Here is a 24,381-nt window from a genome sequence, read left to right on the forward strand (position 1 = left end):
CCTCGAAGCTGGACAGGAAACTGCAGGATCTAGGACTGAGCAGCTCCCTCTGCAGCTGGATCCTTAGCTTCCTGTCTGACAGTCGCCAAGTGGTCAGACTGGGCAGCATCACCTCATCCCCCATCACACTGAACACTGGTGCTCCACAGGGGTGTGTACTGAGCCCTCTCCTGTACTCACTCTACACCTACGACTGCACAGCCACTAACAACTCCAACATCATTGTGAAGTTTGCGGACGACACTACAGTGGTGGGTCTTATCACCAACGGTGATGAGACGGCTTACAGGGAGGAGGTCAGCGCCCTGACCCACTGGTGTCAAGACAACCATCTCACCCTCAACGTCGCAAAGACAAAGGAGTTGATAGTGGACTTCTGGAGGTGCAGAGAAGTACACACCCCCATCACCATCAACGGCGCTGCTGTGGAGAGAGTGAGCAGCTTCCAGTTCCTTGGAGTACATCTGGCTGAGGATCTTACGTGGTCAGTACACATAAACAAAACAATAAAGAAGGCGCAACAGCGCCTCTTCTTTCTCAGGAGACTGAAAAGATTCGGCATGAGCCCCCGCATCCTCAGGACCTTCTATCACTGTGCCATTGAGAGCATCCTCACTGGATGCATCACCACCTGGTACGGCAACAGCACCGCTTACAACCGCAAAGCTCTCCAGAGAGTAGTGCGGTGCTCTGAACGGATAATTGGAGGTGAGCTTCCCTCCCTCCAAGACATCTACAGGAAGCGCTGCCTGAGGAAAGCGGGGAGGATCATCAAGGACTCCTGTCACCCCAACCATAAACTGTTCAGACTGCTTCCATCAGGAAGGAGGTTCTGCAGCATCCGGTCCCGTACCAGCAGGCTGAGAGACAGCTTCTTCCACCAGGCCATCAGACTGCTGAACACGTCATAGACACCTCAGCTCCACTACTGGAACTTCAACATTATGCACTCCATACTGTATATAAATGCCACTTGTTTTGCACATGTCTCAACCAACTCTGTATATTTTTATATATTTTATTTTATTGTTTACTCTATTTAATTTGTAAAATATGTGTATACACACACACACACACGTAGAAAAACATTTAGTATACACATCCAGTAATGCATATACTATTATATATTGTACATATATTTATTAGTCTCAGATTTAGCCATTCTTATATTTTGCTTGTTTTATGTTATTGTATTTTGCACAACTCTGTTGCTTGTGAAGCTCGCACACAAGAATTTCACTCACATGTACTGTACCAGTGTCCCTGCACATGTGATGTGACAATAAAAGTGATTTGATTTGAAAACAAAAATGTCAAGAACTATTGCTATTCTCTCTAAAACAAATGATGTCTTAAATAAGAAATCATTATACATGCTTTGTGGAATAGTTATGACAGTGATTTAAAAAGGTGCAGTTCATTTCCCTCATTTAAAAAAATATATAAATAAAAAATGAAGAAGAGTAATAATGACAATATTGAAACTCGTGGTTTTTTGGCTTAGATTATTGTTATAAAATTTATGAAATGCATTTACTTATCTAAGATGGAAAGTGTTTTTTTTTCTTATTTTGTTCCAAGCCTTATGTAAATGAGCCGTTTGCTGAACAGGCATTGATCTTTTGTTCAAAGGGTTGGCATAACAAGCATGTGCTTTCGCCAATACCTTTTGATTAGCCTTATATCATGTTTTTTTTCCTCTGTATTAACTGAGAGATTTGAATGCTCATCAATAAACAACTATATATCAAAAATGTTTTGAAAAGAACTATGATAAGGCATATAAAGGCTTTAGAGCAGCGCTGTCAAACTCAAATACACAGTGGGCCAAAATTCAAAACTGGAACAAAGTCGTGGGCTAACATTAATATTTATTGAAATATATTTATTCCTCCAGATATAAGAATGAATCTTTCCTTATGGACTCAAACATGTTTTGCTGAAACACTGAATATGGAACAAGCAAAGCTTAATACTAAACTAATACACACACACACACACACACACACACACACACACACACACACACACACACACACACACACACACACACACACACACACACACACACACACACACACAATAATACCAGTAGGCCAGCTCTAATAGTAATTTGGTATGGCTTCGCGGGCCAAATCTAATTAGGCTGCGGGCCAGAGTTTGACACTTGTGCTTTAGAGCAACATATATGTACAACAAATGCAATGTCTATTTCAGGGAAGCCCCTGCATATTTCAGCAGGACAATACAAAACCACATACTGCATCTATTACAACAGCATGGCTTCATCGGAGGAGAGTCCAGGTGCTGAACTGGTCAGTCTGCAGTCCAGATCTTCACCTATTTGGCGCATCATTAAAAGAAAAATATGTCAAACATGGCAGCAAACTGTTCAGCAGCCGGAAACCTGGAAACCAGGCAAAATAAATGGGACTTAATTCCAACACCAAAACTCCAGAAACACCAATGCTACACCAAGTTCCTGTTTATTTATATAGCACTTTTTAAAAAACAAAACAAAACAACAAGTGTTGACCAAAGGACGGCTGAATAAAATATTGGCTCTTATGATTTGAAAGTCTTAGTTTTCATTTTGTTCAAATTTAAAGAACATCCCAACTTTTCTGGAATTATGTATGTACCTTGCATTTTGGTATCCCTGATTAGTCCCAACCAGCTGTTCAATATTTCCTTAATTATCCTTTTTGTAAATAAAGCTTTGGGTTCCCTTTGTCACCTGTCATGTCTGTCACTGTCTGGTAACCTTCTCTCATGTGTTCCTGCCTGGTTTGTGGCTTGTTGGAATATTTTACAGTTGTGAACTTGGCATTAAAAAGACACACCTTGTATTATTCCTGGCTGCCTTGCAGTCCTTTTCCTGTAACTAAAAAACAAAAAACATTCAGATCCTTAAAAAATATAATGTCTGCTCTTTAAAAAAAAACAAAGTTACAGTCCTGCAACGACTGTATTGCGTCTATTTTTAATATTATAATTTAATTTAAATATAATATACAATAAAAATTGTCACTTTGTAGTTTTTTCTAAGCATTTGAACTTTCAAAAACTAAAATTAAATATCCTGTATCATAACTACAGTTTTAAAAAATCAAACCTGTGAAAATGAGCTGTAAATTCAGAGTGATGATGGTTTTTCATGTGTAGTCTCTGACTACCGTCATTAGAAGGGGCGGGGCTCCAGCTGGGTATTCCCGAGATGACGCTAACGTCTCTGCGTGTTTCCTTCTTTCTATGGCTCCTCCTTCCTGGACTTGGTGTTTGTGAATGATGCTGGTGGCCGTTTCCATGTGAAGGTAACGTTAGCAGTTTGTAATGTTTTCCTTGCAGCTTAGTTCCAGCACAAATCTGCCGCTCAATAGTAACGGATTCACAGCTGGACCATTTAATGTGTGAGACTGACTCAGACTGATGATCTCTAGCATAGCGATGGCGGCTGACTGCAGTAAGGAGACCTGTGACAAATGGTCTGACTTTAGCCTGGCTGGTAGCTCAGCACCGTGTAAAATGCAGAGAGGCGTCATACATGACATTCTTTATGTTTACAGCTGGTGCGGAACGTTGGACCAAGTCTAATCTCAACACAGAAGTTCATACTTCCCTAATTCTAGTTCTTACAAGTTCGCTCGGGAGTGCAGACTTCCGAGGACACGACGCGGTAGTTCAGCAGTAAAGGCAGTGTACGGGATGGCGTCACAGCTAAGCTCAGCTCCAGTGTTTTTGTTACCATCTCCCGTTAATTCCAATGATTAATATTTATGATGGAATTTGTTCATGATATGCCCAATTACTCGAGTTCTTTAAAAAAAAATATTAGTAAAAAAGTATTTTCAAGTGTTTTAGCAAAATGCGTGGGTATCAAAGTACCATCATTGTGAATTCATTCAGAAAGATTGCATGGACTGATTTGATTAAGAGGACATTAAAAACTGTAAAGAATTGAACACTACTATACTGAAATAAACATGGAACAATCAATAACTGTAGCAATTGCTGTAAAGGATGCCTCCCTGTCTTTAATAATTTCTTCTAACATGGCGGGATCTGTATGATCTGTTTCACAGTGTTTAACTAACCTCGTACAGTTAAGCAGCAAGAGTCACTACATGACTGAAACACAAACTTCATCTTTCTGAATAAAAAAAATTCACATCTATACACAGGGCTGAATGATAAAAGCTGTGTTTCAGATGGAGTGGATGTTAGTCCAACACATCAGACACGACCTCTGCAGCTCTCATGTGCACATGAATGATTTGTGTTTCCTCTGCAGGTAGAAAGTGTGTGTGAGCTGAGCAGCATGGATCAGTGTGAGGACAGAGAGGAGGGAGTCCCTCCCTCTAAAAGCACTCTGTGTGGGGAACATGAGAGCCAGACCAAAGCTCAGAGGTGAGATGACCATCTCTAACTGTCCATGACTCTTCTCCATGTCACAGCTCAGCACTCACATCACTGCTCCATCATTATTCACAGGAACCAGCCTGGACCTCCATCCAGCTCTGTGTCCTTACAGAGTGACCGGTCTGCAGACCGTCCCATTGATTTTAAAAGCCAGCAGTTGTCTGCTGCAGAGAGGTGAGCTGTTAGTAACATTTGATTTCTCTGATGTCAGTTTGATTTAAATAAACTTCTTGATGTTGTTTCCTGGTCAAAGGAAGTCACTGAGTGAGGAGTTCCTTTATTCTGTAAAACATGTCCAACATGTACATTTAAACTCCTGCTGCTCACAGTAGGACCATCAATAGTCCTGCACACTGTAAATGACTGTGTTTACTTCTAGGTGGCGCTCTGTTCTCACACTGCCAACACTAGTTTGGAGTTCCCTTCTGCTCATGCTCATCCTGAAAACCTGTTTCTCTTTGGGATGATGAAGGTATTCTTAGTCTTCATCAGCTTCTGTGGCTGTAAATTAAAAACACATTTTTCTTCTAACAGGATTTATGAGAGAGCTGCTGAACCTGAACCTGAACCCAGCTGTGTGTCCTTAAAGAGTGACCGTTCTGCAGATCGTCCCATTGATTTTAAATCCCAGCCTCTGTCTGCTGCAGAGAGGTGAGCTTTGATTTAACTGCTTGATGTTGTTGGATATAAACTGAAGTGCAAACACGTCATTCCCTCAATCCCATTTAAACTGTCTTAAAAACAACCTTTTGGTTTACTGAAAATCCACCTCAGCAAACAGGAAGTCATGCTCGTGCTCATGTTTTCCTCCAATAGTTCTGACACTCACTAGTCCTCGGCCACCTTCCTTATGTTTAGTGTACACTCTCAGGGTGCTGGATTTAAGGTGCAACACTCAATGCATGGTAAGGAACTTCTTGTCTTGATGACAGCGGGTACTGGGTACACCACCACTCACCCCCACACCTAACTGTCAGCAAATATAAAGTAAGATGAGTCTATTAGCAGGAACCAAAAAACAGGTGACATCATGTTCTGTACCGGCGCAAGATAGTGCTAAACATGCTATACTTTGACTTTAAAGGCTTATTTCTTAAATCCAGCTTCACAGACAGTATTAGGGCTCCATGGTATAAATTGGCCTTTATTTATGCGCTGTTTCCTGTCCATTTTAATGCTGACTATTAAAAAGCTTGAGGTGTTGCAGATGAATATGAACAAATTTAAAAAAAAAAGTTTCAAACAAACAACTTTATTTTATACTACTGTTTATGTTATCTCGTTATTTGAGCCTTAGGCTTGTGCATTTTGGTGTCACATTCGGTGACGCTGTTGCTCAGTATGTTACTCATAACATAGTGCTGTATGTGGGTGGAGCAGCCCGGAGGTTAGCAGATGTGTGGCTGCGGGCTGTTCCTCCTATGCTGAGTGAGTCAGCGTAAACTGACATGGCTTAAACTCTGTTCCAACCATGACTGGTTCGGAGAAGCTCCATTCTGATGTTCTCCTATGTTGTCTGTCAAAACATGGACAGACTTAGGCATATCAGCCAGCTTTATATTGATCATGTCTCATATTGCAGTATTGGAAAAGTTATTTCAGTATAAGATTGTCTTTTGTTTTCTTGTCTGGCCCTATACCAACAGTGCTGAAAAAGATGTTGATAACATTGTTACATTTTCTGAATTTCAGTATTGTACTTCATTGCCTGTTCAGGTATCCCTACTTTGGACATCTGTTCATCCAAGGAATATTTAATATTAATATTACAGCTAACCGGTAACATGTGCAGAATAGGAACACAAAATATTTAATATACTGTAGAATCAAATAACTTATCTAACATAGAGTAATACTCAATATTTAATCAGGGTTAGGCTAGATTTTATAAACTAATTTATTGTTAGCTGAATAATTTTTGATGGGGAAATGTTATTCTAATTTAATTTGGTTTGTTTGTTTGTGATTTTAAAAAGATATTTATAGATTTTATTAAACCATTTGCATTTTAAACTCTGCGAACGACTGGCGACCTGTCCAGTGTTTCTCCTGCTGGGATAGGTTACAGTCCCCCCACAACCCTGGCAATGATAAGCTGAAGAGAATGGATGGATTTGCATTTTAAAATCAAGATAATGAACTTCAAGTATTTTTTTATTTTGTTTTATTTTATTTTCCTATCAGGATCAATCAGAAATTTGGGGCGATCGTGGCTCAAGAGTTGGGTGTTTGTCTTGTAATCGGAAGGTTGCCGGTTCGAGCCCCGGCTCGGACAGTCTCGGCCGTTGTGTCCTTGGGCAAGACACTTCACCTACCGCCTACTGGTGTTGGCCAGAGGGGCCGATGGCGCGACATGGCAGCCTCGCTTCTGTCAGTCTGCCCCAGGGCAGCTGTGGCTACACCTGTAGCTGCCTCCACCAGTGTGTGGATGTGAGAGTGAATGAATAGTGGTATTGTAAAGCGCTTTGAGGGGTCCCGAAAAGCGCTATATAAATGCAATCCATTATTATTATTATTATTATTATTATTATTATTATTTGATTCCCGTGAACCAGCTGTGTGTCCTTCAAGAGTGACCAATCAAAATATTTTATTATTACATTTAAATCAGACGTGTGTCCTCCGGCAGAGGTAATGTGTGTCTAAATGTTGTTATGACTCAGTGTTTGTGAATAAATCCTCCATCATGTTGAATGTCAGCTCAGCTCTGTTTCACACACATTTCTATGTTTATATGTGAAGCAGTGTAGGTTGGACTGTTTCCACAAACAACAGTGTAGGGAGGAACTTCCACTCGGGTGTTTTAGGTGTTGCTGGATGGAGGGGGGCGAATAGTTTAATGAGTGTGACTCCATGTGAGCGCTGCTTTGATTTCTGGCTGAGAAGTTTGTCTTCATGGAGGTTTTTTGGATTCTTGCATTGATAAAATGAAGAGCATGAACTGTGAACACTGAACTTTCCATCTGAAGCCAGAAGAAAGACGTTTGGACTTTGATTTCTCTGAAGCTTGTCTCCATCATTTTTCAGTTTTAATGTAATTTCACCTTCAGTATAACAGAGGCATGATCTGATGAGGTTCTTGTTCGAATAATGAACTGACTAATAAAGAAACCTCCTTTAAAACATGAAGCAATGATCCAGCTGGCTGTTGGCAGCATGCCTACCAGAGTGATGTGTATAATCTTCAGACAGCTGTTCTCTGGATCAATCGGACAGATCAGGAGGAGTGCAGGATTCATGCAGAGGAGGTTCCACGTTTTCCATGAACTTCCTGTCACTGTGTCACATGTAATAGTGTAGAAGGACTCAATTCAGAGCTACAGGAAGAAGACAAAGTTTGACACTCAGCTTTGTGCAGTCGACCTGAGCCAGTCATACACTAGATCTGATCACATCAACACTCCTGCAGGTCCAGCAGCTTCAGCTACATCACAAGAAAATACCTGAGTAAATTTAATAATAATATGCAAACATTAATTTTGAGATAGACTGTGCTTGTAGTTTACCAAAAAGAGCAGCAATAAATAAGAGAAAAAGAAGAAATACAAGCAAAAGACAATAAGAGTAGTCAAGAGCAAGATACTAACAAGGTATCAGACAAAAGTATTATTATTATTATTATTATTATTATTATTATTATTATTATTATTAGGGATGGGAAGCACCAGCATCTTATTTACTTGGTTATCTTTTGTATTATTCTTGATCTTCATGATTCCTCCACAGAGTGGACCGGGAGAGCTCAGAGGTTCCCAGTGGTCAGTCTTCCCAGCAGCATCAAACACACCTGGACTCCATATTTATGGTCTGTACATGTACAACAACTACTTTTACATGCAAGGGTTTTAGTTCAGAAGGTAGATCCAATTGTCCTTGACAGACCTCTGCCTCCTTTAAATTGCATGACATAATTTTTGAGATGTGTAGTTATTCCTCTTCCCTCTTAGCAATAATTGTCCATATAACATACTTTTTCTAATTACCGGAGGCAAGGCTCAGTGTATTAGAAGCACAACTCAACACTGTTTAAATGAAAGCATAAACACTGGAAGCTGGGAAAACCTAAACAACATAAAACTGTGGTGTTGTTGACCACTGACTAATTTGACCTGAACAGTTACATGTCATCCTTCAACTGCTGGCTCTAATGGTAGTGTCCGGTAAACTATCTGCCTAGATAGATAATTGGAAAACATTATAGAAAAAACTTGGTCTTGTCATGAAATATGGCATCTATGGCATTTTGAACAGTGCAGGTCTGATTGAAAATACGTCTCATTCTTCTTTTTTTTTTTGTTGTTAAAGACAGGTCAGGGTTTGGACTCTTGGTATTGCACATCACTGAATTGATTTCTATGAATTAAGCCTTTACTGCGGAAAATTTTAGTGATGTAAAAATGTTCAACACAGTGTTTGCACTGGGGAGTTATTAAAATGCTGCAGAGGTGAGATGTCATATACCCTTGACATTAGCTGAAAATCATATCTTTTGTTGCAGAGGTCATACTGCCTTATTATGTCAACCAGTTACTTCGCTGTCAAACTGCAGGTTTACTTGTGGTTCCTCAAGTTTCTAACCGTAGAATGGGAGGAATAGCTGTCAAGATCGTCTCCTCTAAAATCAGATACCAGTTTTTAATAGCAAGATGCCTGACTTTTAAGACTAGGCTTCCAACTTTCCTTTTTACTTGTAGTTAGGGTCAGGGGTGAGACTTCTGATGATATACTCTAAAGTTCTCTTCTGTTACTCTCATGGACACATACAATATTGCATGTCTCTGTTTCCTCCCTCTTGTTGCTTGCATTTTGTTCTGTTTTTTCTCAGTGTCTATGGTACAGCAACCTCACCCTCCCACTCCGCCCTCATTCATAAAGTATTCCATTGCAGCTCTTGGAGGACAAAATGATCACTTTTGTGAAGAAAGAACTGAAGAAGATCCAGAAGGGTCTGTGTCCAGATTACCCAGAATGCTTAGCGAGTCAGACGGACAATAATTGTGCATTAGTGGGTGAGGATGAAGAGCCAAATAGCATCAGAGAATCATTTGTGAAGATCACACTGCATTTCCTGAGGAGAATAAAGCAGGATGAGCTGGCTGACGAATTACAGAGCAGTAAGAGGATTTCTTCAAAGATTTAAGCTGCTGGATGAACCTTTACTATTGTTTCAATGAATGGACATATATATTCAAAATATGTGCATATAATAATCCATAGTGATCTTTTGTCTATTGACTCTTTTAGGAACTTTAATTAGGGACGTTGAGTGGAGTCAACATGAACTTAAGTCTATTCTAAAGAAGAAGTTCCAGTGTGTGTTTGAGGGGATCGCTAAAGCAGGAAACCCAACCCTTCTGAATCAGATCTACACAGAGCTCTACATCACAGAGGGAGGGACTGCAGAGGTCAATGATGAACATGAGGTCAGACAGATTGAAACAGCATCCAGGAAACCAGACAATCTAGAGTGTACAATCAGACAAGAAGACATCTTTAAAGCCTCACCTGGAAGAGATGAACCAATCAGAACAGTGCTGACAAAGGGAGTGGCTGGCATTGGGAAAACAGTCTTAACACAGAAATACAGCCTGGACTGGGCTGAAGACAAAGCCAACCAGGACATCCAGTTCATATTTCCATTCACTTTCAGAGAGCTGAATGTGCTGAAAGAGGAAAAGTTCAGCTTGGTGGGACTTGTTCATCACTTCTTTACTGAAACCAAAGAAGCAGGAATCTGCAGCTTTGAAGACTTCCAGGTTGTGTTCATCTTTGATGGTCTGGATGAGTGTCGACTTCCTCTGAACTTCCACAAAACTACAATCCTAACTGACCCTAGAAAGTCCACCTCAGTGGATGTGCTGCTGATAAACCTCATCAGGGGGAAACTGCTTCCCTCTGCTCACCTCTGGATAACCACACGACCTGCAGCAGCCAATCAGATCCCTCCCGACTGTGTTGACATGGTGACAGAGGTCAGAGGGTTCACTGACCCACAGAAGGAGGAGTACTTCAAAAAGAGATTTAGGGATAAGAAGCAGGCCAAAATAATCCTCTCCCACATCAAGACATCACGAAGCCTCCACATCATGTGCCACATCCCAGTCTTCTGCTGGATCACTGCTACAGTTCTGGAGGATGTGCTGAAAACCAGAGAGGGAGGACAGCTGCCCAAGACCCTGACTGAGATGTACATCCACTTCCTGGTGGTTCAGGCCAAAGTGAAGAAGGTCAAGTATGATGGAGGAGCTGAGACAGATCCACACTGGAGTCCAGAGAGCAGGAAGATGATGGAGTCTCTGGGAAAACTGGCTTTTGATCAGCTGCAGAAAGGAAACCTGATCTTCTATGAATCAGACCTGACAGAGTGTGGCATCGATATCAGAGCAGCCTCAGTGTACTCAGGAGTGTTCACACAGATCTTTAAAGAGGAGAGAGGACTGTACCAGGACAAGGTGTTCTGCTTCATCCATCTGAGTGTTCAGGAGTTTCTGGCTGCTCTTCATGTCCACCTGACCTTCATCAACTCTGGACTCAATCTGCTGGAAGAACAAAAAACAACCTTCCAGAAATCTGAAAGAAGTGAATCTGCAGAGAAACACTTCTACCAGAGTGCTGTGGACAAGGCCTTACAGAGTCCAAATGGACACCTGGACTTGTTCCTCCGCTTCCTCCTGGGTCTGTCAGTGCAGATCAATCAGAGTCTCCTTCGAGGTCTGCTGACTCTGACAGGAAGTAGCTCACAGACCAATAAGAAAACAGTCCAGTACATCAAGGAGAAGCTCAGTGAGAATCTGCCTGCAGAAAAAAGCATCAATCTGTTCCACTGTCTGAATGAACTGAATGATTGTTCTCTAGTGGAGGAAATCCAACAGTCCCTGAAAGCAGAACGCCTCTCCACAAATAAACTGTCTCCTGCTCAGTGGTCAGCTCTGGTCTTCATCTTACTGTCATCAGGAGAAGATCTGGATGTGTTTGACCTGAAGAAATACTCTGCATCAGAGGAGGCTCTTCTGAGGCTTCTGCCAGTGGTCCAAGCCTCCAACCAAGCTCTGTAAGTAAATATGTGATCATAGCTTTAGTTTTGAAATGTTGATTCTACTTAATAGAAAACCATCCATCCATCCATTTTCTTCTGCTTATCCTTACTGGGGTCATGGGGAGGGGAGGGGGGGATGTTCTAGGCCTACCCTATCTAGCTTAGGGCGAGAGGCAGGGTACACTCTTTGGTTTTCACCAATCTAACTCAGGGCTAGCACAGAGAGACAAACAACCATTCACACTCACATGGAAAGCATGTATGCACAATGGAAAAAAGAACAATTGAATTAAACTTATAATCTTGTAAAGCTGATTCTGTTCATTTGAATGTAAAATTCTCCATGGAAGGGATGTTTTGTCAGTCAAGTGACTTCCTTAGTTTCAGTTGACATGTTTCTACAATTTTATAAACAGTACTTTTCCATAATGAACAAAATGATCACAGTGGACCAACAATGGGTTATGAGGTCAATGTCGTGACCATTAATATAGAAATTTTCATGATCATTTATCAATAAGTAATTAGTACAATTCAGAGAAAGTTGGGGAATGGTTGCAGTCACACATGGTATGCGTAATATGTGACCTGAAGATGGCTACAAGAGCAGACACACTCAGCAGGCTACTGTTCAGAGTGGTCCTGTTGTTAAGGTGGAGTCATCCTGTAATCTCTTTCAAACTACCTTCACTACTTAAGTTACTGGAGGTAACTGAAGGTAAGGGCAGGTAAATGGTGATGCAACATGATATGAGACCATTGTTTTATCTTCAATACAGGGAGTGCAGAATTATTAGGCAAGTTGTATTTTTGAGGAATTTTATTATTGAACAACAACCATGTTCTCAAGGAACCCAAAAAACTCATTAATATCAAAGCTGAATGTTTTTGGAAGTAGTTTTTAGTTTGTTTTTAGTTTTAGCTATTTTAGGGGGATATCTGTGTGTGCAGGTGACTATTACTGTGCAGAATTATTAGGCAACTTAACAAAAAACAAATATATACCCATTTCAATTATTTATTTTTACCAGTGAAACCAATATAACATCTCCACATTCACAAATATACATTTCTGACATTCAAAAACAAAAGAAAAACAAATCAGCGACCAATATAGCCACCTTTCTTTGCAAGGACACTCAAAAGCCTGCCATCCATGGATTCTGTCAGTGTTTTGATCTGTTCACCATCAACATTGCGTGCAGCAGCAACCACAGCCTCCCAGACACTGTTCAGAGAGGTGTACTGTTTTCCCTCCTTGTAAATCTCACATTTGATGATGGACCACAGGTTCTCAATGGGGTTCAGATCAGGTGAACAAGGTGGCCATGTCATTAGTTTTTCTTCTTTTATACCCTTTCTTGCCAGCCACGCTGTGGAGTACTTGGACGCGTGTGATGGAGCATTGTCCTGCATGAAAATCATGTTTTTCTTGAAGGATGCAGACTTCTTCCTGTACCACTGCTTGAAGAAGGTGTCTTCCAGAAACTGGCAGTAGGACTGGGAGTTGAGCTTGACTCCATCCTCAACCCGAAAAGGCCCCACAAGCTCATCTTTGATGATACCAGCCCAAACCAGTACTCCACCTCCACCTTGCTGGCGTCTGAGTGGGACTGGAGCTCTCTGCCCTTTACCAGTCCAGCCACGGGCCCATCCATCTGGCCCATCAAGACTCACTCTCATTTCATCAGTCCATAAAACCTTAGAAAAACCAGTCTTGAGATATTTCTTGGCCCAGTCTTGACGTTTCAGCTTGTGTGTCTTGTTCAGTGGTGGTCGTCTTTCAGCCTTTCTTACCTTGGCCATGTCTCTGAGTATCCGGTTGTTCAGTGATGACGCGACGAATCCTACTTCCGGGTCTAAAGTAGTCTGCGTTTAATATGGCTTTTGTGTTGTTAACATGTTTAATGTTATGTATTTTCTTCTATTTGATCTCAAAAAGCTCCTAAAACAGTCAGTGATCCCTGTTGACCTCCCTCGGCTTTTATTACCACTAATCATTTATTTAAGCTCAGTTTTTAAAACCTTAGGATGTAACTACAGCCCAGCCCATGCAGCAGTATATGAATGACTAACCTCGTATTGTGGATGGATTATCTCAGTTGTTCTCCTGGCTGAAGTTTGGTCCTTTTACAGCATCCTGCCATGCGATTACATTTGTTCCTGACCACCGAGAACACTCACGTTAACTTTTATCGAGTGGAAAAAAAGTTAGCTTGTTTATATTATGGAAGACTATACTATGGAAGACATCCTGCATCGTCCCGGTCCCCAAAAAGAACCGGCCCAATGAGCTGAATGACTTCCGACCGGTGGCACTGACGTCACATCTTATGAAGACTCTAGAGCGGCTCTTCCTCAACCTCCTCCGACCACAGGTACAACATGCCCAGGACCCACTACAGTTTGCATACAAGGCGGGTGTCGGAGTGGAGGATGCCATCCTGTACCTCCTACACAGAGCCCACTCACACCTGGATGGGGGAAAAGGCACGGTCAGGATCCTGTTTCTTGACTTTCCCAGTGCCTTTAATACCATCCGGCCCTGTATGCTTCAAGAAAAACTGAACAGGATGGAGGTGGACCCCTGCCTGGTGGCTTGGATCTCCGACTACCTCACCGACAGACCACAGTACATCAGGCTGAAGGACATCACGTCTGACACAGTGGTCAGCAGCACAGGAGCACCACAGGGAACTGTGCTGTCCCCTCTTCTCTTCACCCTGTACACCTCTGACTTCTGCTACAACTCTGAATTATGCCACATTCAGAAGTTTGCAGACGACACAGCCATCATGGGGTGTATCTTGGATGATCAGTAAGAGGAGTACAGAAGTCTGGTGAGGAACTTTGTCGCATGGAGTCACACAAACCACCTGCAACTCAACACCTCAAAGACTAAGGAACTGGTTGTGGACTTCGGGAGGTCTAGAGCAGGTCCACTGCCGGTTCAGATAGAGGGGGAGGAGGTGGAGGTGGTCAACAAGTACAAGTACCTCGGGCTGTGGGTGGACAATAAACTGGACTGGTCATGCAACACAGAGCACCTGTATAAAAAAGCCCAAAGCCGACTGTACTTCCTCAGGAGGCTGAGGTCTTTTAACATCTGCAGGAAGCTCCTGAGGATGTTTTACCAGTCGGTGGTTGCTGGAGTACTTTTCTATGCTGTGGTGTGCTGGGGGAGCAGCACAGCAAAGAAGGACTCATCCAGGCTGGAGAAACTGATCAGGAGGGCTAGCTCTGTGGTCGGCATGAAGCTGGACACTCTGGTGACAGTGGCAGAGAAAAGGACATTAAAGAAACTGATGGACATTATGGACAATGCCAGACATCCTCTGCACACGGCCATTAACAACCAGAAGAGTCTGTTCAGTGACAGGTTGCTTCTCCCAAAGACAAGAACTAACAGACTTAAAAACTCCTTTGTCCCACACGCCATCAGACTGTTTAACTCCTCTCTGGAGGGGAGAGGGAGGGGAAACAGGAGGACAAAGGAGGGAACAACTAAGCTGTAGTGCCTCTTCACCTCACTGTGCAATACCTTTTGTGCAATACTTTTGTAAATAGTCAACGGTGCAATAGACTCAATACTTGAAATGTGCAATTCACTTGTATTTTTATTTTTATTCCTATTTATTCTATTTATCCCCTTCGTATATTTTATTTATATTGTCTCTGTATTTATATATATGTGTGTGTGTATAACTCTGTAACTTCTGTCGGTGCTGTGCTTTTTTGGAAATCGAATTTCCCAGAGGAACCCACCCGAGGGATTAATAAAGTTCTATCTTATCTTATCTTATCTTAGCCCAACTTCAGTAACCCTACAAACGTCACTGCTGTTTAGTTTTCTGTCTTCATTTATGCTGGAAGTGATAACAGAGCTGTACGTTTTAATTTGTTTCCAAAACCCCGCAGTCAGGACATGCTATATTGTATTTAGATAGAAGCTAGCGAGCTAACTCCCTGCTAACTTCTAACTCCGTTAAATGTCATAAATTCCGTTTTCATGGATGCCTGGATGTTAAACTCAATTGTTACACCTGGTAGAGCAGAACGCTGATCATTTTATTAAAGATGAAAGACTTTAGACAGTTTTTCAACTCTCAGTAATGCCACAGTGATCGTTTGATATATGGACCTGCAGCGGAGTTTAGACCCAGACACGGCTAGTGACATCAGACTGAACAACCGGATTGCACACCTTGTGCTTTTGGGCACTCCAGTGATGTTGCAGCTCTGATATATGGCCAAACTGGTGGCAAGTGGCATCTTGGCAGCTGCACGCTTGACTTTTCTCAGTTCATGGGCAGTTATTTTGCGCCTTGGTTTTTCCACACGCTTCTTGCGACCCTGTTGACTATTTTAAATGAAACGCTTGATTGTTCGACGATCACGCTTCAGAAGCTTTGCAATTTTGAGACTGCTGCATTCCTCTGCAAGATATCTCACTATTTTTGACTTTTCTGAGCCTGTCGGGTCCTTTTGACCCATTTTGCCAAAGGAAAGGACGTTGCCTAATAATTATGCACACCTGATATAGGGTGTTGATGTCATTAGACCACACCCCTTCTCATTACAGAGATGCACATCACCTAATATGCTTAATTGGTAGTAGGCTTTGGAGCCTGTACAGCTTGGAGTAAGACAACATGCATGAAGAGGATGATGTGGACAAAATACTCATTTGCCTAATAATTCTGCACTCCCTGTAGTAGCATATCTCACCTTCTCCTTGAAATCCAAAGTGTTTTGAGCCAGAAATCTTGATACATTGCATATAGCCAAGTTGAACACATAGACAATAGGTCATAGGTAAACCATACAGTGCTTTGTTTTTTTTTTTTATCACAAATGTCATTGTGTTTCAGACTGAGTGGCTGTAACCTCTCAGAGAGAAGTTGTAAAGCTCTGTCCTCAGTTCTCAGCTCTCAGTCCTCTAATCTGAGAGAGCTGGATCTGAGTAACAACAACCTGCAGGACTCAGGAGTGAAGATTCTCTCTACTGGACTGAAGAGTTTGTGTTGTACACTGGAAACTCTCCGGTAAGTAAACTTTTCCACTTTCATTTAAAAAAAATCTGAATTTCTGAATAATTATTTTTGCATAGACAGCTAACCCTTATAGAAATTTAAAACTACCTTTTATTAACCTTTTACATGTATTATCAGATTCTGACTTGCTATCTAAAAATGTTTGATATGCGAATTTTGTTTTAGATTTGTTTGAATAAATCAAATTTATGCAATGATCATTTAGAGATCTATGGCTATTTTGTGTTCATAGCATACCAATTTCCTTTCATTGTTATGAACTGTAGCGTTAGGAGTTAGATTTAGGACTACAGAAAAATTAAGAGAAAAGCTACATTTTGCATTTAGTTAGAATACTAAAAAAAGTATATTGTACAGACATCCATAGATATGCTGAGATGTATTGTCATTGATTTTTCTTGAGGTCATCGGGTGTTTTGGGCCTTGCAACATTAAGACAGCCTTGATTAGGTGACTCAGTCAGGCCTGATCAGACCTTGACTTATGTCCCAGCTGCACTGGCCCACGATTTGGACCTATTAATGCAAATCCACCTAAAGGCTCTTTTTGCAGCCTCGGTGACAGATTTGATGGCCTTCCTCTTTGCAGCTCCTCTGATGCCAAGAGAGTTGTAGGTCTTAGAGAGGAATATCTGGCATCAGTAAGCCATTAAAAGGAGATTTTTCTTTGACTGCAGACCTGTTTACTGTCCCTAAGGGCTTTTGGGTAGCTGTTGTAGATATGCAGTGTACCCTCACCATGTTTGGAGGAGGCATGTTGGATGCTTTCTCTTGTCACAGATAAGCAGGCTTGCTGGACAGGGTAGCATGTCATACATAGCTTGGAGCACGAACTTCATGCCCTGAGGTTCTGCATACCAGATGTCATCCTAGGTGATTGTATTCTTCTGTTCTCCTTCCCGTTTCATCCATGTCCCCTGGTGCCACATTTACAGTATGTATGCTAGTTTATGCTTTGTCGATTTAGTTTGCTACTTATCTTTATGAACTTTAATCTTTTGTTCACACCTGCCTGCTTGATCATCATCATGATAGATAGACAGATAGATAAACAGCCATGCTTTTCCCATCCATCATCAAGTATCCTTAAAAGGGTAAAAAGCTGATCCAGTGTTCCGTAACTAGGAAGAAAATCACATTGTTACTCCAGTATTCGAAATCGACTACCAGACGGACTCTCCTTTCCAGCCCCTTGGCATAGATTTTTCCAGTGAGACTGAGGAGTGTGATCCCTCTATAATTGGAGCACACCCTCCGGTCCCACTTGTTCAGTACCCCAGGCTGCCAATCCAAAGGTACTACCCCTGATCTGCATGCAACATTGTAGAAGCAAATTGTAGAGGGCAAATCTCATCCAGTACAGGGGCTTGGCCATCAAAGATTTGTTTAACTGCCTCAGTGACCTAACGCCTCGTGATGGAGGAGTCGTCCCCCTTATCCCCAGACTCTGCTTCCTCTATGAAAGACATGTCAGTGGGATTAAGGAGGTCCTCGAAGTATTCTTTCCAATATTCTGCTGTGCAGGCAGGCAGGAAAGGACTCAAAATTTAGACTGAATCGCGGAGATGAAACTTAAACTCAAAAAGGCAGCTTTATTGCTGGACACGAGAAAAAACTAAACTTGAATATACAAAATAAACTTGGCAGGCTTAGCAGGCAGAACAGACAGATTGGTATGAGGGAGACTGCGACACGGAATTGAGAGAGACGCTGACATAAATACACAGAAAGATAAAAGGGGATGTGGGAGCACACGGGGAACACAGCTGACATGGATAATCATAGCGAGACAGAACGTACATGGAAACACAAGACCTTCACAATAAAACAGGTAACGAGATACGAGTGGAGGAGAGACAGACGAGAGGGAACGAAGGAGAGAGGCAGACATGACGGGCTGGAGAAACAAGATGGAATAAAACACAAGGAGAGAAAAAAGGCACAAGGACTCACACCACTGTATAAACACAGACACCCAGGGGGAGACACTGAGGGCAAAGACACAAGGGGAAATCTAATAAACCAAACTAAGCAGAATAACCTAGGGACAATAGAATAAACCCATAGAATAACAACATGACTTAAATATAATACAAAATGACAGAAAATACAATAAAACTCAAAAACACTGCATAGAATAACCCAGGACCATGACACTTGACAATATCCTCAGTTTAAATAAGCTTTCCCATCTTGAGTCACCTGACAGGTTGCCAGAATCTCTTTGAGGCAGTCTGAAAGTCTTTTTCTATGGGCTCTCCGAGCAAAGATTCACAGCTTTGGCTAACTGCCTAAAGAGGTATACAAGAGGGATAGAAGGGATAGAATAAACCAGCTGTTCTCCAGTGAACCATCAGGTGTGCTGTTACTGGCAGGGGAACAATATGAGAACAGCAGCTCAGTCCTGTTCTGCATAGGTCTGAACCCCCTCAATCAGATTATCAATTACTGGCTACAGATGCCAGGCATGGAATGACGCAATTATTAACCACCTCTTCTACGTGGATGACATCAAGCAGTATGCCAGGGGAAACAACCCAATGTTAGGCAGGTGGTCCTAATATTGTGCCTGATTGATGTATAAGGTGCACTTATAAATCAAGTTAAAGGTATATGTATTGTTATTGGTATCGGTTCAGGGAACACAAGCCCTTTGTTTACTTTATATCAGATCGATACCAAAATTTACAATTTTGCACACCCTGCATCTAATTCCCAGAATTTCCGAAAATAGATGTGGATTATTACAAAAGAAAACAAAAGAAAATTGTCCTACTATAAATAAAGCAGAATTAAACTGAAAAAAGGAAGAAAATATAAGTCAAGTGTTTATGGATGAATTGTTGTGTGGTGTGTTTGCAGTCTGTCAGGCTGTCTGATCACAGAGGAAGGCTGTACTTCTCTGGCTTCAGCTCTGAGTTCCAATCCCTCTCATCTGAAAGAGCTGGACCTGAGCTACAATCAACCCGGTGTCTCAGGACTAAAACTGCTGTCGGCAGGATTGATGGATCCATCCTGGAGACTAGACACTCTCAGGTATGGAGAGAAGAGCTGGAAACATTTCTTTCAATTGTTCCTGTGCTCACAAAAGAAACATTAGTCCAGTTTATCAAGAAAAGTGAAAGATACTTATAAATTGAGACACCAAAAACTTTTATTGAGTTAGGAGACTGTAACAACCCCTCGTCGATGAAGTACAACCCATGAGTTTAACTTTCTGGGTATCCTTCCCAGATCTTATCTTCCATCTCCATTACTATTCCTTTCCATAATTTAGAACGATTACAAGGTGCAAAGTTGCAAACTTGTTGCATTCTACACATCACCGGCCATAAAAATGTAAAAATGGAACATAAAATAGTCAGAACTACCTATTAGTATAAATTATTAGAGTGCCACGGTAACTCATTAACGGAGATTTGCTGCGTTATGGCGTTAATGTAATTTTAACGGGATTAACGCTGAAAGCACTAGTGGGAACACAACGAATATGACTGCACATTTACGCCGACATCATCCTAGTGCAAAGACAAGTGGAAGCAGACAAAAACAACAAGCACGCATGCTACAAACTTTACCCGAGTCATTTAGACAGCCGTTAGCACATGATTCTCCTTATGGGGACCTGATATGTTTAATATGCTGCTGAGAATATACTGTCGGCCTGTCGATCTGTGTACTTGAGGAGTCGAAGGATCATCGTACTGGCTTTGGAGGATCTAGGAGAGTAGATGTGGTGAGCCCTGTCACTCTCCAGCGGGAGTGTGGCTGAAAGTGGGGTGAAAGGTGACTATCATAGCCCAGGCTACTGGACCTTTCCTTTGTGCACTACTGCACAGTCATGTTGGAACGACAAGGGGGCTTCCCCTAAACTTTTCTTACAATGTTGGCAGCATGAAATTATCCAAAATCCCACATTTGTCAATTATGCGGTGGTCAAAAATAATGTAGACTATTCCTTGCTGACTGAAGCAGCATCTTTCTGTAGGTAATCTGTAAGAGGACATAAAAGATAATGATGACCACGCAACACTTAATAGATTTGTTGCTGTGACAACAAATCCAACAACTATTCAAAGAACTGAGAGATCCAGGATCAGTCCAAATCAGGGGTGCTCACACTTTTTCCGCATGTGAGCTATTTTTAAAATGACCAAGTCAAAATGATCTACCCACTACAAAAATCCAAAACATATACTTATTTATAAATATATTGAGGATTCTTTATATCTACAATGTATATACATGCATAACCGCAATATCCAATATTTCACAACACAATTAACAATGTAAATTGTTTTTGTCATTACCTGTCATTTTCCGTGAACAGTTCGAAAATGCCGCTCCACATTTCCCTTCTTTGGCATTGCGATGGTAGCCTGGCAGATGAGGCAAACGCACTTCGAAAATGACATCGTGGAAAAAAAAAGTCCTCCTCCCATTCCGTATGAAAGTGATACGTTTTTGTCTTCTTACTTGGTCCAGCTCCCTCACTCATTTTTAACCCTTTCTTAGGTTTAAGAGAAAAAACCGAGAGCTAAAAATTGGAGTTAACTCGCTGACTAGCTTGTCAGTTTTACTACACTTCGCGCCGCTGTTTGCGCATGCGCAGCGACCTAAGCGTCAGAAAAAATCTGATGTCATCTGACTGGCTTCCCTGTATCAATCAAGTGATAGGATGGATGATAGGCTGGCATCTATTTTTTTTAATGCCATGCGATCTACCAATACTACCTTTGCGATCGACGTATTGAGCACCCCTGGTCCAAATCATCAGCAGTTTGATCCATGTGTGGATTGAAGTGTATTTGTGAAAATGTTGGACTGTTCCTTTATCAGTGTGTAACAGTGTGTGAATGAGAGCCATGTAATGTCCATGTGTGCATGCTAAGACTATGCTGGTCTGACCCCCCTCCTCCTTTCAGGGTGGAGCCTGCTGGAGTCCAATGGTTAGAACCAAGTCTGAGGAAGTGTAAGTGTGTTTTTAATGGGATTCATGAAAACAAAGCAGCACACATTCAACCATCTTCATCATGTCAGGAGTCATCATCAAAGTGTCAATCAATGAACAGATGATGGATCAATAACTGCAGCTGGATTGTGTTTGTTCTCTCCATCAGATTCCTGTCAACTCACAGTCGACACAAACACAGTGCACACAAAGCTCCAACTGTCTGACAACAACAGAACTCTGACACATGTGGACGAGATTCAGTCATATCCTGATCATCCAGGCAGATTTGATCAACTTCCGCAGCTGCTGTGTAGAAATGGTCTGACTGGTCGCTGTTACTGGGAGGTCGAGTGGAGAGGAGGGGTTCTCATATCAGTGAGTTACACAGGAATCAGAAGGAAAGGAAACAGTAAAGATGTTGTGTTTGGGTGGAATGATCAGTCCTGGTGTCTCTACTGCTCTGATGATGGTCCTGATTCCGTCAGGCACAATAACAAAGGAACATCCATCATTGCCGCCGCCTCCTGTGTCTCTAACAGAGTAGCAGTGTATGTGGACTGTCCTGCTGGCACTCTGTCCTTCTACAAAGTCTCCTCTGACACTCTGATCCACCTCCACACCTTCAACACCACATTCACTGAAACGCTTTATCCTGGGTTTAGAGTCTATCCTGGTTGTTCTTTGAAAGTGTGTGTAGTTGAGGCATAAGTGTCGTCGTGTTAGAGAAACACTCTTGACTGTTGAACAGATAGTTCAGTCTCTACATGTCTGTCTCTTTCACTCACAAACACGTTTTCAGATTCATGGATTCAATCAGTTGATGTTTGAAACTCTTCTAAATGATTCCTTGTAAACTTCTTGCTCTTCAGTCCTTTAGAGATGGAAGCTCCCATTATTCCAGGATCCACCTGTTGTTTTCTGTCTTTTTCTACTCAAAGTTTCACAGTGAATATCAGTATGTTTCTCTGAAACTCATGAAGATCACTTTTAAATAATAATATATATAATGAGTGATTTGTACAGTCGTTTATGGTATTTATTATATAGTAATACTAAATCAAAGCTGTTGACTTGTGACTGTACAATATAGATTTGATTTGAGTCAAGTGCAGATGTTCCAGATGTTTTCAGTCTCTGTGTTTTTCAGTGTGAAAGAGGAAAAAATGAACAATTGGGAGCAAACAAACATTAACATGTAGATAATGTAGTAAAGTACAAAGTGATTTTTAGGAAATGAACCTTTTTTGTTTCATCATCTTATAATATTACAATATTTCAAAACAATCAAATGTGTTTGAAATGTCAGATTTAAAGTCAAATTGTTGAAATGTTTGTTCCAGGCTGTAAAAAAGTGCACTGTAAGATGTGCACTTCGGGAAAACTGAGTGGAATGCATTAAGCTCTAACTGTACGTTAATGTCAGCCTGTAGTTTTTCATGTGAGCCCATGTAGTTAATCAGAGTTTCATCAGGACTTTAACTTTGATCAGAGTTTCCACAGTGACTTAGAAATAGTTAGTCTTCAGTTAATCCATAAATGCTGCAGCAAGAGTCCTGACAGGGACTAATAATAATAATAATAATGGCAAGCTACGGTTGTAGCCACAGCTGCCCTGGGGCAGACTGACAGAAGCGAGGCTGCCATATCGCGCCATCGGCCCCTCTGGCCAACACCAGTAGGCAGTAGGGTGAAGTGTCTTGCCCAAGGACACAACGACCAGGTTAAATCCTGTTAAATCCAGAATTGAATTCAAAATCCTGCTCCTCACATACCAGGTCTTAAATAATCAGGCCCCATCTTATCTTAATGACCTTGTAGTACCATATCACCCTATTAGAGCACTTCGCTCTCGCTCTGCAGGCCTACTTGTTGTTCCTAGAGTATTTAAAAGTAGAATGGGAGGCAGAGCCTTCAGTTTTCAGGCCCCTCTTCTGTGGAACCAGCTTCCAGTTTGGATTCAGGAGACAGACACTATCTCTACTTTCAAGATTAGGTGTGTGTGTGAGCGCATGCATGCTGGGAGTACCTGCAGTACTGTAAGACAGAGATAACAGGTAACTGTAAGACAGGTTATTCGTTAAGCTTTAGTTCTTGATTTAGGAATTCGATTTTGAGATGCACTTCACACACGCACACACACACAGTTCGTTATTGCCAGATGCCACGTTTATTCTGAGTTTTTATTAGTTTTGACAGTCCACCATCTGGACAGCTTCCGTCTCAGCTGATCGCAGCCTTCCTTCCGCTCCTCTCCCGTCTCACTAAAAAGGGGAAGGAAACCGTCATCAGCCCAAACTCCATCAGCTGTTCTCACCTGCCTCTCCAGCACCGCCCCGTTGAGCTCACTGCACCACTCCTCCCCTGCAGCCGCGTCCGGGACCACACCTCCGCCACATAGATTTGATGTAAAACCTTCAGTTTAATAATGGTCTTATTTAAGGCAATCTGAGAGTGAGGGTCTCAGACCAGTCTGCCATGCAGGGCTAATAAAGCCAACTTAATGCTATGAGCTCAGTGAACTTGTTCCCACTACTAATTACTCAGAGAAGTTTCAGTCTTTCCTTGCATGAGTAATAAATTGTTCTCAAAGCCAGTTTGGTGCATTGGCCCTTTAACACGGAGTTCCTACAGAGAAATCCAGTTTGGCTCAAAACAATAAAATATCATCAGCACATAACATCAGTCAACAGTCCAAATAATCACACCTTCAGTTCAGTTCTGTGTCAGTGTGAAAACTGACTTTATATTTACAACACAAAAATCACAATAAAGACGCAAAATAAACCATTTGTGACTTCTCAAAGTTGCTCTTTTCTGAACTTGGTGTCCCAGGTGATCATCTGTGTGATCCTCCATGTGAAGCTGTTGGAAGCAGTCTGTAATGTTTGAGCTGCTTTCACCTTATCTTTTCATTCACCT

At 41.7% G+C, this 24,381-nt stretch overlaps 1 protein-coding gene across 1 annotated transcript; it reads left to right on the forward strand.

The window, feature by feature from the left end:
• Positions 1-3,175: 3,175 nt before the first annotated feature.
• Positions 3,176-22,512, forward strand: LOC308395988 (protein NLRC3-like). Its single transcript, XM_080881048.1, has 11 exons — positions 3,176-3,314; positions 4,292-4,407; positions 4,492-4,593; positions 4,954-5,070; positions 8,146-8,224; positions 9,308-9,533; positions 9,664-11,470; positions 16,327-16,500; positions 19,371-19,544; positions 21,434-21,480; positions 21,629-22,512. The coding sequence occupies exons 2-11, from the start codon at positions 4,319-4,321 to the stop codon at positions 22,168-22,170; spliced, it is 3,357 nt and encodes a 1,118-aa protein (XP_080737174.1). The 5' UTR covers positions 3,176-3,314; positions 4,292-4,318; the 3' UTR covers positions 22,171-22,512.
• The last annotated feature ends 1,869 nt before the right edge of the window (positions 22,513-24,381 follow it).

Source organism: Rhamphochromis sp. 'chilingali' (genome assembly GCF_963969265.1).
Source record: "Rhamphochromis sp. 'chilingali' genome assembly, chromosome: 1".
Classification (NCBI taxonomy): domain Eukaryota; kingdom Metazoa; phylum Chordata; class Actinopteri; order Cichliformes; family Cichlidae; genus Rhamphochromis; species Rhamphochromis sp. 'chilingali'.

Excerpts from the sequence above, each read along its gene's own strand:
- LOC308395988 (XM_080881048.1), top strand. The coding sequence starts at position 4,319 with ATGGATCAGTGTGAGGACAGAGAGGAGGGAGTCCCTCCCTCTAAAAGC. Across the intron at positions 5,071-8,145 it reads CCTCTGTCTGCTGCAGAGAG|AGTGGACCGGGAGAGCTCAG; the intron begins GTGAGCTTTGAT and ends ATTCCTCCACAG. Across the intron at positions 9,534-9,663 it reads GGCTGACGAATTACAGAGCA|GAACTTTAATTAGGGACGTT; the intron begins GTAAGAGGATTT and ends TGACTCTTTTAG.